Source organism: Chelonia mydas, chromosome 2 (genome assembly GCF_015237465.2).
Source record: "Chelonia mydas isolate rCheMyd1 chromosome 2, rCheMyd1.pri.v2, whole genome shotgun sequence".
NCBI lineage: Eukaryota > Metazoa > Chordata > Testudines > Cheloniidae > Chelonia > Chelonia mydas.
In genome coordinates this window covers 102097860-102121630 of record NC_057850.1, presented here as the reverse complement: position 1 = coordinate 102121630, position 23771 = coordinate 102097860, and the positions used below count along the sequence as shown (strand labels likewise).

The 23771-nt window shown below is 41.6% G+C and overlaps 1 protein-coding gene across 9 annotated transcripts in view; it reads left to right on the top strand.

Annotated features, from left to right (window-relative positions):
• The window catches only part of SLC66A2 (solute carrier family 66 member 2), a 122510-nt gene that overhangs the window by 50794 nt on the left and 47945 nt on the right, over positions 1-23771 (top strand). For 6 of the 9 annotated variants that reach the window (XR_005224377.2, XR_006288632.1, XM_037892992.2 and 3 more), the window contains one exon: positions 11388-11604. The exons of 2 other annotated variants lie outside the window; for them this stretch is intronic. Coding sequence is in view for 4 of the 7 variants with exons in the window: in XM_037892992.2 (XP_037748920.1) it covers positions 11388-11604 (217 nt within the window). In the remaining 3 variants the exon portion in view is untranslated. Of the gene's footprint in view, positions 1-11387; positions 11605-18680; positions 18799-23771 lie in introns of all 9 variants that reach the window. One more of the 9 variants, XR_006288633.1, reaches the window with a different exon arrangement.

Here is a 23771-nt window from a genome sequence, read left to right as displayed (position 1 = left end):
CCTTAGAAGTACTGTGGAGGAAGAAGCAGTTTAGGAACAGCCGGATGTGGATGCCAGCTGAGAGGAAGAAATCTGGGACAGACTTCTTGGTCAAGTCACTTAGCCTCTCTGTGCCTCAGTTGTTCATCTGTAAAATGGGATTAACAGCACTGCCCTGCTGCACAAGGGTATTGTGAGGATAAATAAATTAAAGGTTGGGAGGCACTCAGATACTACAGTGATAGGGGCACATAAAATAGATAGAGGTGACCGTGGCTCGCAGATTGTAGGCCTGAGAGACTGGGGGGAGGATGATGGTGGCATTAGCAGTTGCAGAGGATTTGTGGGAGAGGAGGGAGTTTCAGAGGAAAGATGAGTACAGTTCAGAGCTATAAAAAGCTTTGGTGCTAAAACTCTAATTTCTCTTTCTTGTTCAAGGAGTGAGTTTAATCACTTCCTCCTTCATCCAGGATAATTTATAAGGACACTTGGGATCACACTAAGTACCGCTGCCTTTTATCACTCTTTTAAACTTTAAAGCTCACTGTCTCTCTCTTTTTTTCTCATTAATTCTGCTTGCTTTCTTTTTTCTTCTTCTTTTTTTTTTTTTTAAAAGACTGCTACTTAGCTGTTTCTGCGGCTGAGGAGCACTATTAAGGCCATCACAGACCACTTGGCAACAATTAAACTTGGACTTCTCCAACCCTCTTAAGCCGAGCTCTCTCTCACAACTCTACTGTATCTGGTATATTACCTAGTGACCTGTCACTAGAGCACCCAGAGCAGGGTTGTTAACTGCATTTCATGCCTTGCCGTTGAGGTGGGGGGTGGTGGTGGTGGTTTTCCATTTCAAGGAAGATTTTTATGAGTTATTTCTCACTGAACTTTACCGTGCTTTTAAAAAAAACCCTATTTCCAATTCATAAGTCGCTGCATGAACCGAACTCTGCTAATTGAAGGCCCTCTATTAGATCCTACGGCGATGGGAGCCGTGCAAAACCCTTAGGTAAGGATGAGGTGTCACTGATAAATCTTGCTGCATCCCTGCTGCTCCACCAGCAATGCTAGCCTTGACCACCTTCACGTCTGCTCCTCCCACAAGCCTCTTTGTGGTTCCTTCCATTGTGGCCCTTACACGTGGAACGGCTTCCCTAATTTGACCTGTAAGACTGCTACTCTCACCTCCTTCAAATCCCTTCTCCAGATCCAAGGCGCTGGAACTGGGAGGGGCAGAGGGCCATGGCTCCTCCACTTTTAAAAGTGGGTGGGCTATACCCTCCCATTTTTTACCAACTATAAGGATGAGCCACTAGGGTGGGAGGGGGCGGAGAGGAGTGAGCAGGGGTGGGGCCTCCAGGGGAAAGGGAGGCGTGGGGGGCAGGGCCATGGTTTGGGCGCCAGTGAGGCCCCCCCCACTTTTAGGGACCTTCTGCCACTCCTGCTCAAAATCCTCTTCTATCATAATGCCTGCAAGAAATCAGCCAACATACAGTGGGTAGATTGAGAGGGGTCAGGGTCAGGCAGCTGAGCATCAAATAGGAATATTAATACAAATGTATTTTATTATTAAAATACACTGTTTTAATATATATAATAAATGTGCGTGCATATAGCTATTTGATAGTCTTCCTCACCTTCTATATCTTGTCCTTCATCTTGGATTATAGGGCATGGACCATGTCTATATCTATTTGTCCAGTCCCTGCACCATGGGTGCTGGAACTAGGGGTGCTGCTGCACCCCTGGCTTGAAGTGATTTCCACCATATATGGGTTTTACAGTTTGGTTCAATGGCTCTCAGCACCCCCACTATACAAATTGTTCCAGCACCTCTGCACTGCACAACAGTGCAGACTGGGTCTGTGGGTGCTACTGTGATGTAAATATTTAATACTGAGTCATGAGCCTTTTGACAAGTCAATGTGCTACAAATAAGAAGGAATATAAGAGGTGTACAAAATAATTGAATGATCTAGAGAAGTAAGCAAGGGTGTAGTAGGAGCACACATCTCATAATGCAAGAACAGTGGGGTGTTCAGTGAAAATGAAAGGTTTCATTTGAAAATTTGGTCATTTAAAAAATGATCCAAAAAGTAGTGTGTGTTTTTTTTTTTTTTTTGGTTTTTACACAACCCATAATTGGCCTGTGGAACTTGTTGCCATGTGATATCATTGAGGCCTAGAATTTCATAGGTTTCAAAAACAGAGTAGACACTCCCCAATTGCACTCCGTTTGTGTTTGTGTGTGTTTATAAACTTATACAATCTCATAAGCTAACCACTGACTGGTTAGGACAAAATAGAATCATAGAATATCAGGGTTGGCAGGGACCTCAGGAGGCCATCTAGTCCAACCCCCTTCTCAAAGCAGGACCAATCCCCGACTAAATCATCCCAGCCAGGGCTCTGTCAAGCCTGACTTTAAAAACCTCTAAGGAAGGAGATTCCACCAACTCCCTAGGGTAACGCATTCCAGTGCTTCACCACCCTCCTAGTGAAAAAGTTTTTCCTAATATTCAAGCTAAACCTCCCCCACTGCAACTTGAGACCATTACTCCTTGTTCTGTCATCTGCTACCACTGAGAACAGGCTAGATCCATCCCCTTTGGAACCCGCTTTCAGGTAGCTGAAAGCAGCTATCAAATCCCCCCTCATTCTTCTCTTCTGCAGACTAAATAATCCCAGTTCCCTCAGCCTCTTCTCATAAGTCATGTGTTCCAGTCCCCTAATCATTTTTGATGCCCTCCGCTGGATGCTTTCCAATTTTTCCACATCCTTCTTTTAGTGTGGGGCTCAAAACTGGACACAGTACTGCAGATGAGGCCTCACCAATGTCGAATAGAGGGGAACGATCACGTCCCTCTATCTGCTGGCAATGCTCCTACTTATACAGCCCATAATGCCATTAGTCTTCTTGGCAACAAGGGCACACTGTTGACTCATATCCAGCTTCTCGTCCACTGTAACCTCTAGGTCCTTTTCTGCAGAACTGCTGCCCAGCCATTCGATCCCTAGGGTGTAGCAGTGCATGGGATTCTTCTGTCCTAAGTGCAGGACTCAGCACTTGTCTTTGTTGAACCTCATCAGATTTCTTTTGGCTCAATCCTCTAATTTGTGTAGGTCCCTCTGTATCCTATCCCTACCCTCCAGCGTATCTTCCACTTCTCCCAGTGTAGTGTCATCTGCAAACTTGCTGAGGGTGCAGTCCACGCCATCCTCCAGATCATTAATGAAGATATTGAACAAAACTGGCCCCAGGACTGACTCTTGGGGCACTCCGCTTGATACCGACTGCCAACTAGACATGGAGCCATTGATCACTACCTGTTGAGCCCGATGATCTAGCCAGCTTTCTGTCCACCTTAGAGTCCATTCATCTAGCCCATACTTCTTTAACTTGCTGGCAAGAATAATGCGGGAGACAGTGTCAAAAGCTTTGCTAAAGTCAAGGAATATCACATCCACTGCTTTCCCCTCATCCACAGAGCCAGTTATCTCATCATAGAAGGCAATTAGATTAGTCAGGCATGCTTGCCTGTGGTGAATCCATGCTGACTGTTCCTGATCACTTTCCTCTCCTCTAAGTGCTTCAAAATGGATTCCTTGAGGACCTGCTCCATGATTTTTCCAGGGACTGAGGTGAGGCTGACTGGCCCGTAGTTCCCCAGATCCTCCTCCTTCCCTTTTTTAAAGATGGGCACTTCATTAGCCTTTTTCCAGTCTTCTGGGACCTCCCCCGATCGCCATGAGTTTTCAAAGACAATGGCCAATGGCTCTGCAATCACATCCGCCAACTCCTTTAGCACCGTTGGATGCAGCGCATCTGGCCCCATGGATTTGTGCTCGTCCAGCTTTTCTAAATAGTCCTGAACCACTTCTTTCTCCACAGAGGGCTGGTCACCTCCTCCCCATGCTATGTTGCCCAGTGCAGTAGTCTGGGAGCTGTCCTTGTTCGTGGAGACAGAGGCAAAAAAAAAGCATGGAGTACATTAGCTTTTTCCACATCCTCTGTCACTAGGTTGCCTCCCTCATTCAGTAAGGGGTCCACACTTTCCTTGACTTTCTTCTTGTTGCTAACATACCTGAAGAAACCCTTTTTGTTACTCTTAACATCTCTTGCTAGCTGCAACTCCCAAGTGTGATTTGGCTTTCCTGATTTCACTCCTGTATGCCTGAGCAATATTTTTATACTCTTCCCTGAGTTGAGGAGATGCGGGGAAAGGTGTGGGCTTTTTTTGTTTGTTTGCAGCTTCCTCTGAAGCATTTGCTTGGTGGCAAAGGCAGCATTCTGAGCTTTCTGAAACATTAGTCTCATATGATATATGATTCCTGTGTGCCTTCCAGCCTCCACATTGTTAAATGGTTTGTAAGTCTCTGCACCGGTCACGCATTTACAGAGTATGCAATGCCTCTGACCTTTATACAGTCCCACCTGGGAGTGTGTTCCTTTAGTGCTAGGCCCCAGACTTCCACTTTTACAAGGGTGAGACCCCCCGCTCCACTACCCTGAGGCTGGGTCATTGGCTTCAGCACCTCCTGTTTCTGATGGTTTGCTTATTACCTGGGTGTAATTCATATCAATATAACTAATAGTTGAGCTTTAAGCTTGTGGGTTATCTGCATCCTATATCCTCTATTGCTATCTTATATCTTCTGAGTCTCACTGTGTATTCAGACAAGGAATTTCATAATTTAGATGCCCCAACAGAGAAGAAAAATTTCCTGAGAACTCTTCTAGTAAATTGTATTATGTACTGTATTTTTTTATGTTGTATTTTTTTATATTGTATTGTTTACTTCTACTTTACTTACATACGCAGTTAATTCAAATAATTGGTCTAAAATTTATTTCTGTCATGTCATCGTTACAGAGAGGGCTGCTGAAAATGAAGATTATTCTATTTTTACAAATATTCACCTTCGAATATATAAACACGAAAGCTTTATATTTTCATATATACAATGTCCTTTCTATGAAAATAATACATTCAATTTTATGGTATGGGGCCTCTTACACTTGACATAGTTTAGAGCAGGCGTGGGCAAACTTTTTGGGCCGAGGGCCACATCTGGGTGGGGAAATTGTATGCAGGGCAGGGGGTTGGGGTGCGGGAGGGAGTGCGGGGTGTGGGAGCGGGTGCGGTGTGCAGGAACGGGCTTAGGGCAAGAGATTGGGGCAGAGGAGGGTGTGGGGTGTATGAGGGGGCTGAGGGAAGGGGGTTGGGGTGCAGGAGGGGGCTCAGGGCAGGGGTGCAGGAGGGGTGTGGACTGCGGGAGGGAGCTCAGGGCAGGGGGTTGGGGTGCAGGAGGGGTGCGGGGTGCGATGGGGCTCAGGGCAGGGGGTTGGGGTGCAGGAGGGGTGCGGGCTGCGGCAGGGGGCTTAGGGCAGGGGGTTGGGATGCAGGAAGGGTATGAGGTGCAGGCAGGGGGTTGGGGTGCAGGAGGGGTGCGAGATGCGGGCAGGGAGTTGGGGGCTGGGGTGCAGGAGGGGTTTGGGCTCCGGCGCAGAGCCGCTTACCTAAAGTGGTTCCAGGGTGGCAGCAACGCGCACGGGAGCCAAGGCAGGCTCCCTAGCCTTGACCCCGCCCCACCCCACCCCACCCCACCCCGTGCTGTGCCGTGCTGCGCCGCTCCGCTGTGCTCCAGGAAGCAGCCGGAGCCATGTCCCTGCGCGGCCCCTGGGGAGGGGGGGCACAGGGCTACACACACTGCCCTTGCCGCGCCTCAAGGTACTTCCCCTGAAGTTCCCATTGGCCGCGGTTCCCTGTTCCCAGCCAATGGGAGCTGCGGGGGGCGGTGCCTGGAGGCAAGGGCAACACATGGAGACCTCTGCGCCCCGCCCCGCAGCTGCGTGGTGCCAGCCACTTCTGAGAGCAGCATGGGGCCTGCAGCACCATGGGAGCAATCCTGCGGGCCAGATCCAAAGCCCTGATGGGCCGCAGTTTGCCCACCCCTGGTTTAGCGCCTCAGAATGTCATAATCCGGCCCTGGCTGTTTATATCAATGCAAGAGTAAAATTACCCAGGCTTCATTTGGGCCAACTCCCAATTATCCTTTTGCGCTATGTTCCCACCTTCCCAAAGTTAAAGACCATTTCAGCACCCTTCTCTTTTTGTGTCAGTCTCTCTGTGACCAACTACTAAAATCCTGTGACAGGGTTAGTTGACTTGGAGCCAGCCAGCCGAAATGTTGCTGCAGCAGTAACTGCCTTCTGATTTCCTTTTCTTCCTCCTCTTCCCAGCAGCCAAGCTTTTCGTTATCTTCTTGAGCCTTCTGGAAAGAAAGACTCAATAATGGCATAGCCTCGAGGCATATGCCCCATTATGAAATGGGGCAAAGGAGTGACAAGTGCACTTCAGCCTCACAACTATATGAAGCCAAATTTCCAGTGGCTTTTGATTTTTGCTTTCTTTTTACACTGTCTTAGTCTTCCTTTTCACAGCTTCTCAGAAGGAATTAATGGAACGACTAACTTGCTGGAAAACTTTTCATGACCAAAGTATGACTTGAGTTTTTGTTTTGTTTTAAGAGCTCTGTAAGAAGAAGTTTGATGCCAACATCCTAGTGGAAGCGGATGTTGTGTAGTTTTCCTGGGGTCCCTCTGACACTTCACATTTAATCTTAACCTTGAATTTTCCACTTTTGTGTTGGCTCTGATAATACTAAATCTGGTTATTCCATCCCTTCTTTCAGTGTTACAGATGACACACATTTGATGTGAATCCCAGAGTAGGCATGGCAACCTGTTCTCCTCTATCTCCACCCACAAATACTCTCATCATTGCATAAAGGACTTATGCAGCAAACTCCCTGTAGTATTAATAGGATTTTCCAATATAAATCTCTCTTCCATCAATGGATTAACATGTTAGAAATGTAACCAGTTTATTGGAATAAATAGCATTGGGAGCTGGTAATACGTTACAGAACCTTTCATTTTTACATTGTCAGTTCAAATCTAGTGCAGGTCAGTAGTGACAGAAAGTTACCATCTGATTGTTCAGTGGCCTACATCAGATGAGTTTGATCACAAGTCCACGTGATGCAAATCACCTTTGCTGTCAGCTTTGACATAGGAGCTAAAGACTTAATTGGCAGAGGTGATCTGTCCAGGTTACGGTTGAGGCATATCAGGAAAGCAATGTGGGTAGTTCATATTGTACCGGTGCTGTCCTTGTACCTGTTTTGTGGACAAAGAAGACAAACCAGCATCTTTCACAAGCAATACAGTCCTATTTCAAAGAATGTAATAAACACCTTGTTTAACATGGAGCATTAAGGCAGCTGTAGAAAGTGTTGCAGTAGTGTGTTTTACACGTGACTCAAATAAGAGGCGAAAGCCTGTTTTTTTTTGTTGTTTTGTGTTCTATATCTTCAATATTCGTGATCTATTTATTGTGGAAGACTATGGCAACTAGAGAACAGTGAAATGACGACATTAGAGACTGAAAGATAAGCAATTAGGGGAAAGGATTTTTAGTCACAGTTCAAAATTGAGGCTTTGGTTTAATTATAATCTTGTCTTTTCAGTTAAGTCACATGAGCTCACATTCATGATAGTTGTAATTTTAAAAAAGCAGAAAACCCCTCCCTAAAAAAAAAAAAGAAAAAGTCTTTTGAGGCCCTCTTCATACATTATCAAAGGAGGGGTTAAAAAAGATACCAACTTAATTAAAAATAAAGTAATAATAAAAAAACCTTTGTAGGTCACTTTAAGGTCAATTAGTCTTTGAGAGAGACTGAGTGAGTGAGGTAGTGTATTTTATATGATCAACTTCTGCTGCTGGAGGGGACAAGCTTTTGAGCGTCAGAGCTCTTTCTCCAGTCTGGAGAAGGTATCTAGAATCTTCAAGCTAAATACAAGGTGGGATAGATTGTTAAGGATGTGGTAGGAGACCAGTTGAAGTCCTCATCCTCTCATACACTGTATCAGGTCAGTTAGCTCAACAGTAATCTATTTTGCTATGAAAGGTATGATGATTTCATTTAACATAGTTGGCGCCTCCTGGAGAAGGGTGACGCTCAGAAGGAATACTTCACAACTTTATTTCCAGCCTTAAATTGATTTGTTTTATTTCCGACCTTTCTTGAACATCTGAAACCAATTACTAGGGCAGATAGCTTTGGCTAAAACAAGCTGCCTTGCAAAACATCTGAAACCTATTATAAGACAAAACACTAGTTTAACAATTCAAGTAAGGGCCGGCAAAACTAGCATCCATATGAAAAACAAGAAGCAAATGTGACATTGTCTTCTTAACATTTTTTTAAAAGTCCAATCAATTTCTACTTGTTTCTGGAAAAAGTACTGCCATTGTCAGGGTGATGCAGAAGTTTATCATTTATTTTCCAAATGCAGAAGTCTCTTTTGATACAATATATGTCCGTTAAATAGAGCAATTACTGATTGGATTGTTTTTAACTGAATTCAGATTTTTTTTTTTCTGTAGTTATCAAGGTTATAATAGTTCTTGTCTTCCCTCTCTCCCACCCTCTGTTCAGTGAAACATTACCAGGCTAGTTGTAGCTGAAATTTAGAAATTACTCAGAACCTACAGTCGTGAAATCTAGGCCCTGTATAGCCTAATGATGGTTTGAGCAAGAGACTAGGAGTCAGGAGACCTGGATTCTATGCCTATTCTGCTGCTAACTTACTCTGACACCTTGGATAAAGTCACTTAACTACTTGTACCACAGTTTCTTCATCTATAAATTTTTATTTATATAGTATGCAAGCTAGGAAAATTACTTCATAATATTCTCAGATGACAGCATAGGTGCTGGAACTAGGGGTGCTGGTGGTGCTGCCGCATCTGTGGTTTGAACTGGTTTCTGTTAGATACAGGGTTTAATGGCTCTCAGCACCCCCACTATATAAATTGTTCAGGCACCCCGGAGGACAGGTGTTAAGTAAATCATTATTACAAGGTTGTATTGTTGCTTAGGCCCTGATTCAGGAAAGCACTTGAGTGTGTCCATTTCTATTCACAACAGCTCTCAAGCGTGTGCATCAGTTACATTGCCTTCAATGGGAATTAAGTATATGCTTAAAGTGAAGTGCGTGCTTAAGTGCTATCACGACTTTGGGATGCTTTTATTAATTGAGTGGAGGTGTTAGAGTGGTGCATGCATTCTGATGGGTTTGTAAGTTGTGTTTTTTAATGTTTTATGTTTGTTAGTTAAATAGCTTTTAGCTATTTAGTTTATATTGTAAAAGTTAGATAGGCATTCAGGTTCACCGTGTGGGTGGAACTGTAGGAAAGGACTCTGAGAGTAGGAGGAAAGTGGGGGAATGGAGTGGGGGGGGGGAACCAATCCCCCCCTCTCCCCCCCCCCCCCCCGCGCGTGCGCACACACACACACACACAGTGTATGGAGGTGAGGCCTGGCAAAAGAGGGTGGGCAGTAGTAGGAGAGAAGCCCAACGAAGCTGCACCAAAAAAGGGCAGTACAGCCAATAAGAAAAGAAATAGATGCGGAGTCCAAGATTCAGAGCAGTGTGACTAGATGATGAATTTCAAGAGCTGTCAAAGTCCCTTTGGGTCTGGTAGTGTATGGGAAAGAGTGTTCTGAGCTACAGCTGCTGCTTTCTGATAGAGTTTAAGTATTTATGTGGACACCTTTTGAATATTACATATTAAGTTGGAGGGGTATTTATTGGAAAGTAAATGGAAACTTTCCAGGCACTGGTTGGATATTCTGTCCTATAGGCTTTAGCAGAGAGCCTGAATTAAATCAAAATTTCTATAATTTCTAAGGACTGAACGTCAATGAATTAGCAGCATTGTCTAAAAAAAACCTGGTGAGAGGATGTTGTTGGGTTGTGTTTAAAGGCCATTTGTAGTTCTGCTTTTCAAGGATTTGGGTCACTTTTGCTTTGTGAATGGCTCTGCAATAGGCTGTTAAATTCAGTTCTTGGTCATAGCACACTAATGTATTTTCTAGTCAAACATGGTTATGCTACAGCTGGGGCTGGAATCCAACCTGCTTTCCTGTTTCATTTTGTTTTGGCTGGATGAAGTTAACTTGCTGGATGCAGAGGCTGATGTGACGATGTGTTTAACCTGAATTTACAGAAAGTGTTTTTTAAAGAGCATCCAGATCACCTGGGTGTGTTGCAGGGTCAGACAAGGTGTTGATTGGCCTTGTTAGTAGAGTGGCTTTTTTGGTTCAGATTCTTTCACTGCGGGAGAAAGTGAACAAAGGCCACAACTGGTTGGTTGCTTCCTGGAGCGTTTTGGCTGCTTCAAGTAGCTCAGCCATTATATGGTCCACTCTTTTGATGAGTAAGGGGATCAAGTTCTTACGAAGCAAGTGTATTTTAACCCTCCTCCCCCTTTTTTTTTAATAGTAGTAGAGTAGAAGAAGCTATAATAGCAGCTACAAGTGAGTCATTAGTTTAGAGCTTTCATTTTGGTGGTTCCATTATTATTGTTTTGCAATAAAGCCATTGTCGTTGATTGTATTCGTCTTTTATTTTATACCAACCTTATCACTGAGGTATCCGAGTGCCTTTCAGTAGTGCTTTAAGTTATATGAATAACATCTGTCTTGTGCTGTTCATTCTTTCTCTAATGTGCTCCCCAGGGGCAAAGGTTGTGTTTATAGTGTAGTTGCAGTGTTTTATTTTGATGTTGACTCAAATATATATACCTCTATATCTTTATCTCTATATCTATATATATCTCCACTGAGTTGTGTTTTTATTAGCAAAGGCTCGGTGGTCCAAGGAATGCATCTTACACTTGGAACGAAAGGTTAGTGAGGTTTGTGGTGGTTCCTGTGGGAATTCATTTTGCAGGCTTGGGCTGGCCCCACGAGAAAGCTGTCTCCTGCACAGATGAGCTTTTACCTTTTGCTGTAGATAGTTCCATTGTGCTTGAGGAGCAGAGTTGTCTACCACAGTCTTTGTCCCAGAGCTTCAGTCAACTTTTTAGGTGTCCCAGGAGTGTGAGTGCCTCAAAGTTAAGGATCCTGACCTTGAATTGGAAAGCTCTTAGATTGTAAGTGCTTTGGGGCAGAGCCTTTGTATTGTGTGGTGTTGTACGAATCTGTGTTGATGTTTTACAACTAGTAATCGCCAGACGGGTCCTCTACACTTCTTGTTTACTCCCCAAGGGGCAAGAATTTCAGTAAAAGCCAATTTTGGAAGCACGTTGAAGGGTGGGAAATCCTTGTTTCCTCTTCGTTTCCTGAGCAGCCACATCCACTGATCAAACTTTTCCATTTTTAACGTTAGGCTTTGGGGTTTTTTCCCCCCTCCCACCTTTATTTAAGCCCTTACATGAAGGATGATAATGACTCTTATGCTTTCCAGTTCTTAGTTCCACGTGTTAAAGATTCTGAGAGAGATTAATGAAGTGAGTTGGGAAAATTCTTATTTTTTTTTTTTTAATATTCTATTTCAGATTTTGACTTGAACTATTTTTGGCACTGGAGCAAGTTTACAGACTACGTGCAGTGTGTTCTGACTTTCACGGGGGTGACAGGATACATCACTTACCTCTCTCTTGACTCATTTCTCTTTGTGGAAACACTGGGTTTCCTGGCTGTGTTCACTGAGGCCATGTTAGGCGTTCCGCAGCTTTACCGTAACTATCAGAACAGATCAACAGATGGAATGAGGTAAGCTATTTGTTTGTTTAAATTGGTGTGTGTTTGTGTTTGAGGTGGGGCGCGGGGAGAATCCCTGAACATTTCTGGAAGAATTTTCTAATGTCCTTGAGTTTTTACTGTGTGATAGAGCAGTCATAGGGCTAGATCCTTGGCTGATGTAAGGTGCCACAGTGGCATGGAAGTCAGTCATGCTACATTGATTTACATCCACTGAGGATCTGATCCACACTGGTGGTGGCGGTTTGTAAAATAAACTTTTAAACATTCTGCTATCGTTGTTCACATTGGATCTAGATGAAGGACGGGCTACAGGTCTGACTTCCATCCTTGATGTCACCCCAAATGCTGACGAATTAATCTTCCTGAAAGCAATAGACATCTCCCCTTGTCAGTCACCTTTCACAAAATATGATTTCCCTCTGGCCTCATTCCCAGCCCTTGTCTTCCTTCCATTACCTGGCTGTTGTACAAAGTTGCTAGGCTCTGTCATCATCTAACTGTCACCATTTCAAACTCTTTAAAGTTCCAGGAAAAGACCCATTTTACTTTTTTTTTTTTTTTAAATTTTTTTTAAACACAGCATCTACCACTGTGGTACCAGCGACCTAATCCAAAGCCCACTGAAGTCAGTGGGAGTCTTGCCATTGGCTGCACTGGTCTTTGGATCTGTCTGTAACTGCTGATGATCTAAGACATATTCTGTCTGATCACTGCAGGCTCATTGGCTTGTTTCATCACGCCCTGTTCTGTGGCTTTTGGGGCAGTATTTATAGGAAACAAGGATCTGGCACCACTTGTCACGTAAAGATTCAGTAATAAGTGACATAAGACCCCTTTCTGAAACCTAAAAGATTTACCAATGGACTGACTGAGCCCATTAGTGGGACTTCCATTAAAAAATAAATCAACAATATTTTTAATTTAAAAAATTAATCTCCCAATTATAAGTTATATCTTCACAGTCTCTTGCAAATCACTATATGAGGCATGACACCAATGTCAATATCTTATTTTAACCGAATTTGGAAAGTGTTGTTTATTGGGAGTGTATGGGGGGAAACTGACACATATCAAAACCACCAAAGATAGGGAAAATAGTTTGAATTTGTGTGTAATAATTTCTGGCAGTCTAGTTCACACATTTCTGTTAATTAACTATTTTTACTATTTAATGGTACCTTCTGTGATTTTTTTTTTCGTGTTGGCTGTTCATTCTTATTTATGACTTCTACTCGTGAAAATAAATAAAATGATATTATTAAAAATTACAAACTAGAAACTTAAAAATGTGGACTCCTTATTGGGTGACCGTTTGTGAACAACTGAGTGAAAGAAAACTTTGATCTCGTATCCACCATTCAGAATGTTAGACTAGATTATATTACCACCATGCCCACTGTACGTCTCGAGATAATGTTACTTAATTGCAAAAGCAACTGTAAAATTTTTTAAAGTGACCATTGTATTGTGTTATTTCACTAATCCTTTGAACCAATACAGCAGCAAGTTCCATTTGCCCAGCACTATCATTCTTGACCCTTTATCAATACAGCTGTCTTCCAATTATTTTTTTCCTCAAAAGATTATCATCAAAAAACTTTTGCTTTGGCCAGATACAGAAACCACTTCCTGGGTCTGCTGTCCATATTCCCTTTGCTTGTTTGGCTTGGATTAGAGGTATTTTAGGTACCTGCTGAAAGTGCTTCTCGAGTTTGGAACGTTTTCAAGGAAATGTTTTGATATTTGTTTGCTTCGATGCTCGAGGCATCTTACGATTGGTAGTACCCTTGGCACTGGGGGGAGTCAGGAGTTTTCATGTAAATATTTATGCATTTCGTGCATACTCATTGCCAAAAGAAATTCTGTATCTGTGGTATCCAAGAGAAAAGGGATTTTTAAGTGCCAGACCTCAATCATGCTCTCATTTGGCCTTTCCCTTCCATGTGTAATAGTGTTGTATTATGATAGCTACGACCAGGTAACCGTATGTTTTTCTTAATTACCCTATGGGGACTGGAATTAGCAAAATCAAAGAAGTGCTTTCTATTCAAGCACAGTTGTTTCTCTGTGAAGCATACACGGCATAGAACTGCAGATATCTTATTTTAACATGTACAGCTTCTAGCTGGGGAAAGAGGGTTGCATTTACTGAAGAAAATAGTAATGAAAGTTATTTCACACTACCTTTAAAATAAAAAGCTTTTGGTGGTGTTGGGCTGATGTGTCAGCATGTTCTGTGGCTTTTATGCAATTTGTTCCTTTTTTTCCTGAAAGCAGTGGCTGGCATGTTTTGCATGACATTTATGGATGGTATCAGTAACTGATCATACAGAATATTTGTTTTTAATAGATCTAACGATATTTCTTGAAATGCACAAGTAGGAAGTAGTCTCCTAAAATTTTGTGCTGTTTCTGTCTTCAAGGAAAATTCATCCTCCAATAAACAGTTTCTCAGAATATATTGCAATTTATGTAATTATTTTAGAATGTATATATACGCTGCCTATCAATATGGGATCCCGAACTCAGTTGGTGTCTTTTGGCACTACTGTACTATTACTATTAAATAAGTATGATCTGTACATTATACACAAATTATGAAATTATTTTTGTGGAGGGAACTGTTCCAAATTTGTTTCCTATGACCTTCCCCATCCCACCCCACACACTGTTATGGATATGACAAAAACCCTAGTCCTGCAAACACTTAAGCATTTATGTAGCTATACCCATGTGAACAATGCCATCTGACTTCAGTAGGTCTACCCACATGAGAAAAGTTATACCCATGCTTACGTGTTTAGAGGCTTGGGGCCTGACTTCGTATGGTTATAATGGGTGCCTGTTGGAATTTTGACTGCTTACCGCTTTTTACGTGGGATTAGCATATATACTGTCTGTCAGAGTACAAAAATCTTATTAGATTCATTAATTGCTGAAATATGGCAAAAGGTGAATGTCTTTCTAAATTAGAGCCAGGTAGGGAGTAGTATCTGATGTGTTGTGCATATTTTTACTTTAACAAATTATTCATTTTCTAAATTAAAACAATATCTGAGGAGGGAAAATAAGTGACGTAATAGATGAATTTTTACTTTGGCCTAATACAGAAGCCAATTCCTGGGTCTGCTGGGTCAGGAGTTCCCTTCTCTGATACTGTGTTGCTTCTGCAACAGGCATACAAGAAATGAACGCTACATTGGAAGCTCTTTGGGGCAGGGACCATCTTTTTGTTCTGTGTTGGTACAGTGCCTCACACTACTGGGTCCTGGTCCATGTCTCTGGCTCCTAGCAGCTATGGTAGTAATAGTTAAATGATCACTTGAGGGCATTATCTGCATCCCAGTAAGTGAACTCAGAGACCAAAGATGAAGAAAGGTGTTAAAGGAACGTATGGTTGTTAGTGAAAAATGAATAGAGAGCAGTCTCAAGTTGCTATACTGTGTGCTCTTAGTAATCTTATCTGTGCATTTCAGTTGGCTACTGTCCTTCAGCTCAACGAAAAATGCATGCAACATCTGGTATTGAGAGGGTTGGCAGAGTGGGCGGTGGTGGTGTTGTAGCCATGTTTGTTGTGGGCAGTAGTCAGATCAGAGGAATTTGTATAAGCACTGTAGAATTATTGAGAACCAGCTGTGCAATCTGATTATATGTGTATTATGGCTGGTGATATTCCTGAGTCAGAGTGCAGGGACTTGAATGTATATGGAATAAAATACGGTCACTGTGCCTGTCAGATCACTCCAGCAACCAGTCAAAATTTACAGTTATGGGTCAGTGACTGTACCATAACCGTGCGCTCTGATTGACTGAGAATGATACAATGTCTGAAAATTTATGTAGATTCTGGTTGAAATACGTTTCGGAGTTCTGAGACTCTAATAAGGGATTTCCATGGATTCTGAGTTTGGCAAATAAATCTAAGCTGATGTATAATCAACATGCATACATCTGTATAAATTTGGTACAATTTATTTGAGTCAATACTAAAGATATTCTGCTCCCCACCATTTGCCAGAAACAACTTGTAGTAAGAACTCATCTGACTCCATGCAAGTGGCTCTTTTATTTTGAGATAAATTTTATTTTTTATGTCCACTCCTTTTTCTTTTTTTGTAGTAATATCAGCCGTGTGCCTACCAGAGGGTTACTGTGCTGCAGGCTTGAGGGAGCAGAGACCAAAGAGAAAACTTGGGCATGGGAGGAGGCAGAGAAATTTTAAGTCAGGGGAGATGTATGCTGAATCATAGCCTTTCATTATAGTAAGCCAGGGCAGTGTGTCTTGGAATGATGGCTCAGGGGTAAAAATTTTCCGTTATTAAATAAATATTTAGGACAAATGCTGATGTGAAGAATAGAAAATTCCACAGTGGCTCTTAAATGACTCACCAAATTTGTCTTTAAAATTAGTACTTTATAGGAACATGGGGCTCTGTTCCAATATTTAGATATTTTTGCAGAATAGAAAATCTAGACAGTACATTTATAATCCCATTAATTATTGGACTAATCTTGAAAAAGGTACCACAGCTCATGAAAAAGGCAAAGTTAATATCTATCAAGGAAATGATTACTTAATTTAATCTCTATTCAGTTTGGGATCCTGTCAAGTCACCTATTTTTTCCTATTATGAAAGAGTAATCTAATTGTTACTGAGGTGAATTAAATGCATGATTAATGATTTTACTATAATTCATTTACTCTTTTACATCACACTGAAGAAAGCAAAAAAAGTAATCCCCAAACTTTGGAGCCCTGAAATACAGAGTTAATCATACTATCTGCAAAAGTATGATATCGAAGAGGACAAAAGATTGTTCTTTATACACAAGTATAACATATGAAAAAGTTCTGAACGCTTCAGAAACTTGATGAACAAAAGTTTCCATGCAGAATGTTTCTCTTCCAGCAAGCAGAGATTCTGGCTTTGTTGTTGTTGGGTTTGATGATGTAGTATAGTACTCCTGGCACTGTTTCTTGCACTTATTTCAGAGCAGAAAATCCATATAGGCCTTGTGACAGAATGGCTCTCTGATCAATAATCTGCATCAGATTATGAACTCTGTGTTGTACTGTGTGTGGAAATATCAGCACTGTGACTTCACAAGTCTGGTCTTGACCCTGGGCAATGAATGGTTCTGCATCCCAGACAGCTGCCCTGTCCAAGGAAAGCTGTTTGACGCTTTGTTGAAAGACCATCGCTGAGAGCCATCAAGACTTCAGACTGGGGTCATCGACTTGGAATGATTCTCAACTACTGGTCAACCACAATGAAACAATGGTCTCGCTACAAACCAACCTGCAACAGGATGGGGGAAACATGACTGGTGGGTATGGACTTTTCAGGCTTTGTCTTCACTACTAGTTACTTTGGGGTAACTAAGGCACATGAGCTATCCTGAGGTGAAGACTGGACACTATAGTTTTACCATGAGAGAAACAGCCCTATACCCACTCTAGGGGTTGACTCTGGAGAGTTTTTCTCATCTTCACTGGGGATAGCTCATACACGTTAGTAAATCCAGGGTAGAAACTACACCTTATTTTAACAATGAAGATAAGACCTTGGTGTGAGTATATGGCATGGAGTCAGAGGCCGTATTTAAGAGCAGAATGGCTCTTCTCTGAGCAGGGGTCCGACCTTGCCACGGTCAGAAGGATTTGCAGGAGCAGGGACTCTGCCCAGCCTGAAATGCTGATGAACCAGGGACTTGTAGAAAGGTGAGATCAGAGGTGGGGAGGGTACCTCTCAGGGCTTCTGTTGTTTTCAAAGATCTGGAATTCTATAATGCATTGACTTCCTGCCACATTGTGCTTAATTGCCCGGCTAATGTGAAGCCATAAAGAATTGCATGGACTTTGTAAACAGATGTAGATGGGGATCTCCAATTAGGCATGGCAAATAATTGTGCAAAGCTAATTTGTGGGCATGTAATTCAGCTTTGTGCACTCTCACGTAACCAGTTGGGTACCTACAGGCCTTGCACAGGTGCAAATGTCTGAATCAGACACGTACGGGCACATACACTTATAAATATGGCATTTTGTATGCGTAAGGTAGGCTCACACAACTAACTATACATGCCTAACTTGGAAAATCTGTTCCATAAAGGCTGTGTGGGAGAGTTAAGGTATTATATTAGGTCAGGTTACAACTCAGTGTGGTCTGAAACTGGGGAAAAATGAGAACTCAAAGCAAATGCTGATTTTTGCCTCTTTTGTAGCAATACTACTGGGGTTACTGGAATTCCCCTGTAAAAGAATCATAACTCACTGAAGAAAAACAGTCTGTATTCATTGTCTCTCAAGCCCTGGGAGCCAAGAATTGCAAATTTTAATACACTTCTGACTGTAAGGGTATTATTATAGTGAGGTATAACATAGCTATAAGCCAGTTTATAAGCAGCCTTACGTCTGAGAACTATTTAATACAGGGGTTCTCAAACTGGGGGTCAGGACCCCTCAGGGGGTCACAAAGTTCTTACATGGGGGGGGGGGGTGTAAAAGCTGTCAGCCTCCACCCCAAACCTCGCTTTGTCTTCAGCATTTATAATAGTGTTAACTATATAAAAAAGTGCTTTTAATTTATAAGGGGAGGGTCACACTCAGAGGCTTACTATGTGAAAGGGGTCACCAGTACAAAAGTGTGAGAACCACTGATCTAATATAATATGTGCAGTACATATAGCTGTTCTTCTTTACAAAAAAAAATCTGAGGCATATGTGTCCTCGGATATCTTGCTTGCTCCCTCTCCCCCAAAGTTGTCTTACCAGCTTGTTCTGAAAATATAAAATAAACCACATTTCTCAGTGAGAGATAAGATTTGTTTTGCTGGATGGTGGTTTTTTTTTTGTTATGTTTTTTTTTGGGTACAGTGCAGCTGTTCATACCAGCTATCTTCCATTTACAGACAGAGGGCGTCTGTATCTTCCTTACATCGGCATAAACATTTCTGACTTCAGTGGCTTAACCACTGTTTTACATTGGTCCAGAGATTCTTGGCTCTGGTAAAATAGTTAGTTTGACCCCTCGAAAGGTTATTGTGAGTTGAGGGATTTTCCATCTGTATTTATATCACTTCAGGCACGTACTTTAAAGAGCAGTTGTAAAAGGACCATTTTAATCACTAAGTACCAGATTGGTGTTGAAGAATGGGCTGCAATTATGACTGAGGTACACTGACAGAACAGGATGAGTCATGGTGAGCAGATGCATTTTTGGCAGCACACACAGGGAATCTGGTGCCTGAGCTTGTCTACTTTGAATTTTTTTTTTTTTTTTGTGCTGATCTAAACAAATTAGAAAAACCTGAAGCTAGGAATTTTCAATGAGTTGAAATAGACTTTGGTCTCTGGATAATTTTTGACTTCAGCAGACAGGGAAACAATCTGAAAATGACACCACTATTTTTTTTATTTTAAAGAGAATTTTAGACTAAAAATAAAATATTGAAAATAACACCAGAATATTACTCTTTGCTACTACTTCAGGAATTTTTCTCTCTGTGAAACAAAACAACTGTGCATATGTACAGTACCTTAGTTCTGGATTAACAGTGAATGAATTTAGTTCAAATGAAAGTGATGCTGGCTGCATCTTCATTGGACAGCTCAGCAGAAGCACAGAAATGCAATAAAATTGAAATGTAAAAAGAAAAACAACAACCTTAAATCAATAATGTGACCGCAGTTTTAAAGTTTTAGGAAGCAAGTAAGAGCAATATTGGCTTACATTTTCTAATCCCAGTTTCTGATTGTCACTAATCAGAAGAATAGGAATTAAATGAGAGTTTCCCATTGTCTGCAGGATCGAGGCCTAAATGGGAATTTTCCTTTTAAATATGGCAAGATTATTTCTTTTTAAATGTTTGGCATGGCTAAAAACCGGAGATTGCTAGTTACACTGCTCTAAAGTCAGCGTCTTCCTATCTCAGTGCTCAAAACACATTGCTATTCCAAGAGACCAGCAAGAGCATTAAGCTTCTCTCCCTTGCAAATCAGCCAGGCTGTAAAATGAATGCTGTAGGACACTGGAAAAAGATCACTTTACCAAGGATACAAATAATGCGTTACTGTAGCTCCATCAATTTGCAACATACTTCATTTTAAAATAATGGCCTTGTGATTACCATCCTGATTTAAGCAGCTGCTACCATGAACTACTAGCAATCGAACGGTTGTTTTTCATAGATAAGGCCAGAAGGGACCACTGTGATGATCTAGTCTGATTTCTGGTATAACACCGGCCAGAGGACTTCCCTGAATTAATTCCTGTTTGAATTCAAACACATCTCTTTGCAAACTATCCAGTCTTGATTTTAATATTGCCAGTGATGGAGAATCCACCACAACAGTTGGTAAATTGTTTCAGTGGTTGGGTTACCATTAGTGTTAAAAATTTCCACCTTATTTCCACTCTGAATTTGTCTAGCTTCACTTTCCAGCCACTGGATCTTGTTATACCTTTGTCTGCTAGATTGAAGAGCTCATTATCCAATTTTTGTTCCCATGTATGTATTTATAAATTGTGATCAAGTCACCCCTTCACTTCTTTGTCAAGCTAAATAGATTGAGCTCCTTGAGTCTGTTTCTATAAAGCATGTTTTTCCAATCCTTTAATCATTCTTATGGCTCTTCTCTGGACCCTCTCTCAAATTTATCAACGTCCTTCTTGAATTGTGTACACCAGGACTGGACACACTATTCCAGTGGTGGTCGCATCAGTGCCAAATATAGGGGTAATTTAACCTCCTATTCGAGATTCTCCTGCTTATACATCCAAAGATTGCCCTAACCTTTTTGGAAACAGTGCTGTAATAGGAGCTCGTGTTCAGCTGATTATCCACTATGATTCCTAAGTCTTCTTCAAGAGTCACTGCTTCCTAGGGCAGAGTCCCCCATCATGTAAGTATGGCCTGCATTCTTTGTTCCCAGTTGTATAACTTGATGGTTGGCCATATTAAAATGCATGTTGTTTGCTTGTGCCCAGCTTACCAAGCAATCCAGATTGCTCTGTGTCAGTGACCTGTTCTCTTCCTTATTTATCACTCTCCTAATCTTTGTGTCATTTACAGACTTTATTAGTGATGATTTTCTGATTGTTGATAAAAATGTTAAAAAGTATAGAGCCAAGAATAGATTCCTGCAGGACCTCATTAGAAACAAACGTGCTTTATTGTGATGATTCCTCGCTTACAATTGCATTTTGAGACCTGTCAGTTAGCCAGTTTTTAATCCATTTAATGTGTGACATGTTAATTTTGTATCATTCTGTTTTTTTAATCAAAATGTCATGAGTCAAATGTCTTACAGAAGTCTAAGTATATTACATCAATGCTGTTACCTTTATCAGCCAAACTTGTAATCTCATCAAGAAAAGATACCAAGTTAGTTTGACAGGATCTATTTTCCATAAACCCATGTTTTGGCATTAATTATCTTTCCCCCCTTTCATTCTATTAATCTCATCCCATATCAGTGGTTACATTATTTTGCCCCATATCAATGTCAGGCTAACAGACCTATACTTACCCAGGTGTGATTTGGTCTACCAGGTCCTCCTTGCTGGAGGCATTGGTGTCCAGACATCTCTCTGCTCAGGCTAGGTTACTAACGAGATTTTCTAGGCCCAGAGGCCATACAGCCTCCTAGCGTCAGGGCTAGGACTGACTGTGAGGAGGGGGCACCACCTACTCAGCTCCAACCCCATTCCCTGCTGCGCAGACCCCACCCCCCAGCACTGCCCTGGGGCACTGGGGCCAGCAGAGACCAATTGGGAGCCAGCAGGCCAGTTAAGGCGGCTTGTCTGCTTCTTATCAGGGGAGTGTTGAGTGAGACTGGACAGAGGAGGAACTCCTCATTGCTGGCTCAGAACCCCAGGGCCAGGTCATGGCCTTGCCTTCACATGCTGCAACTAAGTGCTTGCCTTTCAGTTTGTATATTGAAGGCGGATGGCCAAATTCTGAGTTTATTTTTATTTTACTGTGTAGAGACTGAAACCGAGCTTATGGCACAGGACACCCTGCTCCAAGCAGGCTGCCAAAACGTATGGGTTAAGGCGAGAAGCTCCTGCAGAGCCATACTTGGCATCTCAGGAGGCGCTATGAAGCAGTCCCACCAGTGACACCAGATCATTCCGTTTACCCTCTTTAAATATTGGCACAATATTAGCTTTCTTTCAGTCTTCTGGAGCTTCCTTAGTGCTCCAAGAGTTATTGAAAATCAGCATTAGCAGTCCAGTGAGCACCTTTCCAACTCCTCTAAAGTTCTTGGATACAGGTTATCTGGACTGCTGATTTAAAAAATATTTAACATTAGTAACTGCTGTTTAACATCCACCTGAGTTATGAGTGGAATAGAAAGTGTTCAATCATCATATGATGTGAAACATAATCTTTTTACCAAACACAGAACAGAAATGTTTGCTGAACACTTTGCCAGTTGTAATGCAGAAAAGGCAATTTCCCCATTTCCATCTAGTTTTATATAATGGGAATCCCAGTTTCCATGGTATAATTTAATCTCTAACTAGTCATTCTTGAAACAGCAGCTGCTAACAAGTTAAAGCTGAAGTGGAAAAATCAAGATAGTAATCAGAACAATGTGGATTTATGGGTTGAAATCTGACCTGGCAGGACAAGAAATGCTCTGAAGTCAGTACAAACACTTTCAGGACCAAAGAACATTTACAAACACAGTTCCTGGACTAGTGGTATGAAAAAGAACTGCAGTTTTCAATGGAACAGGTAGGAGCTGGCCTACAGAAAAGACGGTGTCATATTGAGACATCAGGGTTTCAACAATGAGCATAAATGGAAGTTGCTGTATAAGTGCAGAGTATTACTACTACTTATTACTTACTTCTGCTACTGTTACAACAAGTGTCTTATGTGGAATTCCTTCAGATCCATTATTGAAGTCAAGATGCACTATGTCAACTGTCTTTTTCCTTTGTCCCCTAAGTTAACCCATGTTGGCTAATACCTTGTTTTCCACAAAGTACCTACAAATTGCTTGCTTTAACTATTCTAGTAACATTAAATGTAGGCATCTGTATTCCTTAAATGTTAAGTATTTGAAGAAGGTAAAACACACTCAACGTTTTTCATTCTTCTGGGATTTCATGATTCTTCAAAAATAATTTTCAGTGCTTCTGATATTTCAGCTATGTGAATGGTAACCTGGCATTCTTTAACGTGTACCTTCATCGTTTTGCCTAGTGACCTTTTCCTTTCCTTGTTAGGTATTATGGCACCAATTATCTGGGCTACAGTTGTCCTTTTCAGTAAACACTGATTGTAAAATAGCTGTTAAGCATTTTGATCTTCTCCTGTTTCATCTGTTGATTGCTTTCCTTGCTCATTCAAAATACTTCTGTTGACAGTCTAGTCATGTATATTGTCCCACTCTATCTCCATAATGTCAATCAAATCATAAATGTACTTTTATAAAAAGAACTTCTTTCTTCCATCTCATGCCTCCATACATCTGGCAGTAGTAAAGAGAGTCTGTTTTGGTTTTTTTATATATATTTCCCTTACTTGCAGTACCTTGTTTATGGCCCTCACAATGTTTCCTAATGCCCCATCACGTTGTTGGTGAGGAAGGTATGGTATAGTGTCCTGAACGCAAGTCTGGGAAACAGAAATTCCTGGGTTCTAATTGCAGCTATTAAATTGACCCCATCTGTGACTTTAGTCAGGTCACTTAGTGTCTTCCTGTACCTTATCTATTTTCCCCATCTGCAAACTGGAAATAATACCTTAATTAAATGTTGGTGAAATGCTTGGAGATCCTCCAGTATAAAGGCTTGGTACACTGTTTATCTCCCTCTGTTAAACAGTGGTTTGGTGCAACAGTCATTGAGAAACTTTTAATAGAACTTACTGTGGCTACAAAAAATATAGTAGCAAATGGTGAGCTGTGGGAGACTTGGAAAAAAAACCCATTAACATGAAAGGATTTGTAACTTTGTGTTAAGATGTTTATTTTCTAGACCAAATTTCAGTGCTATGACAAAGTTTGAATTTGTGACTTCCAGCCACCATTTTTGGTTCCAATAGCAATGGGAAGGGTGGAGGGGGAGTGACCCTTTGAATATGGTAGGCTTGGGTTCCTCCACTCCCCACAAAGAGTGTCACTTCAGCAGGAATAATATACAGCACATTCAAACTGA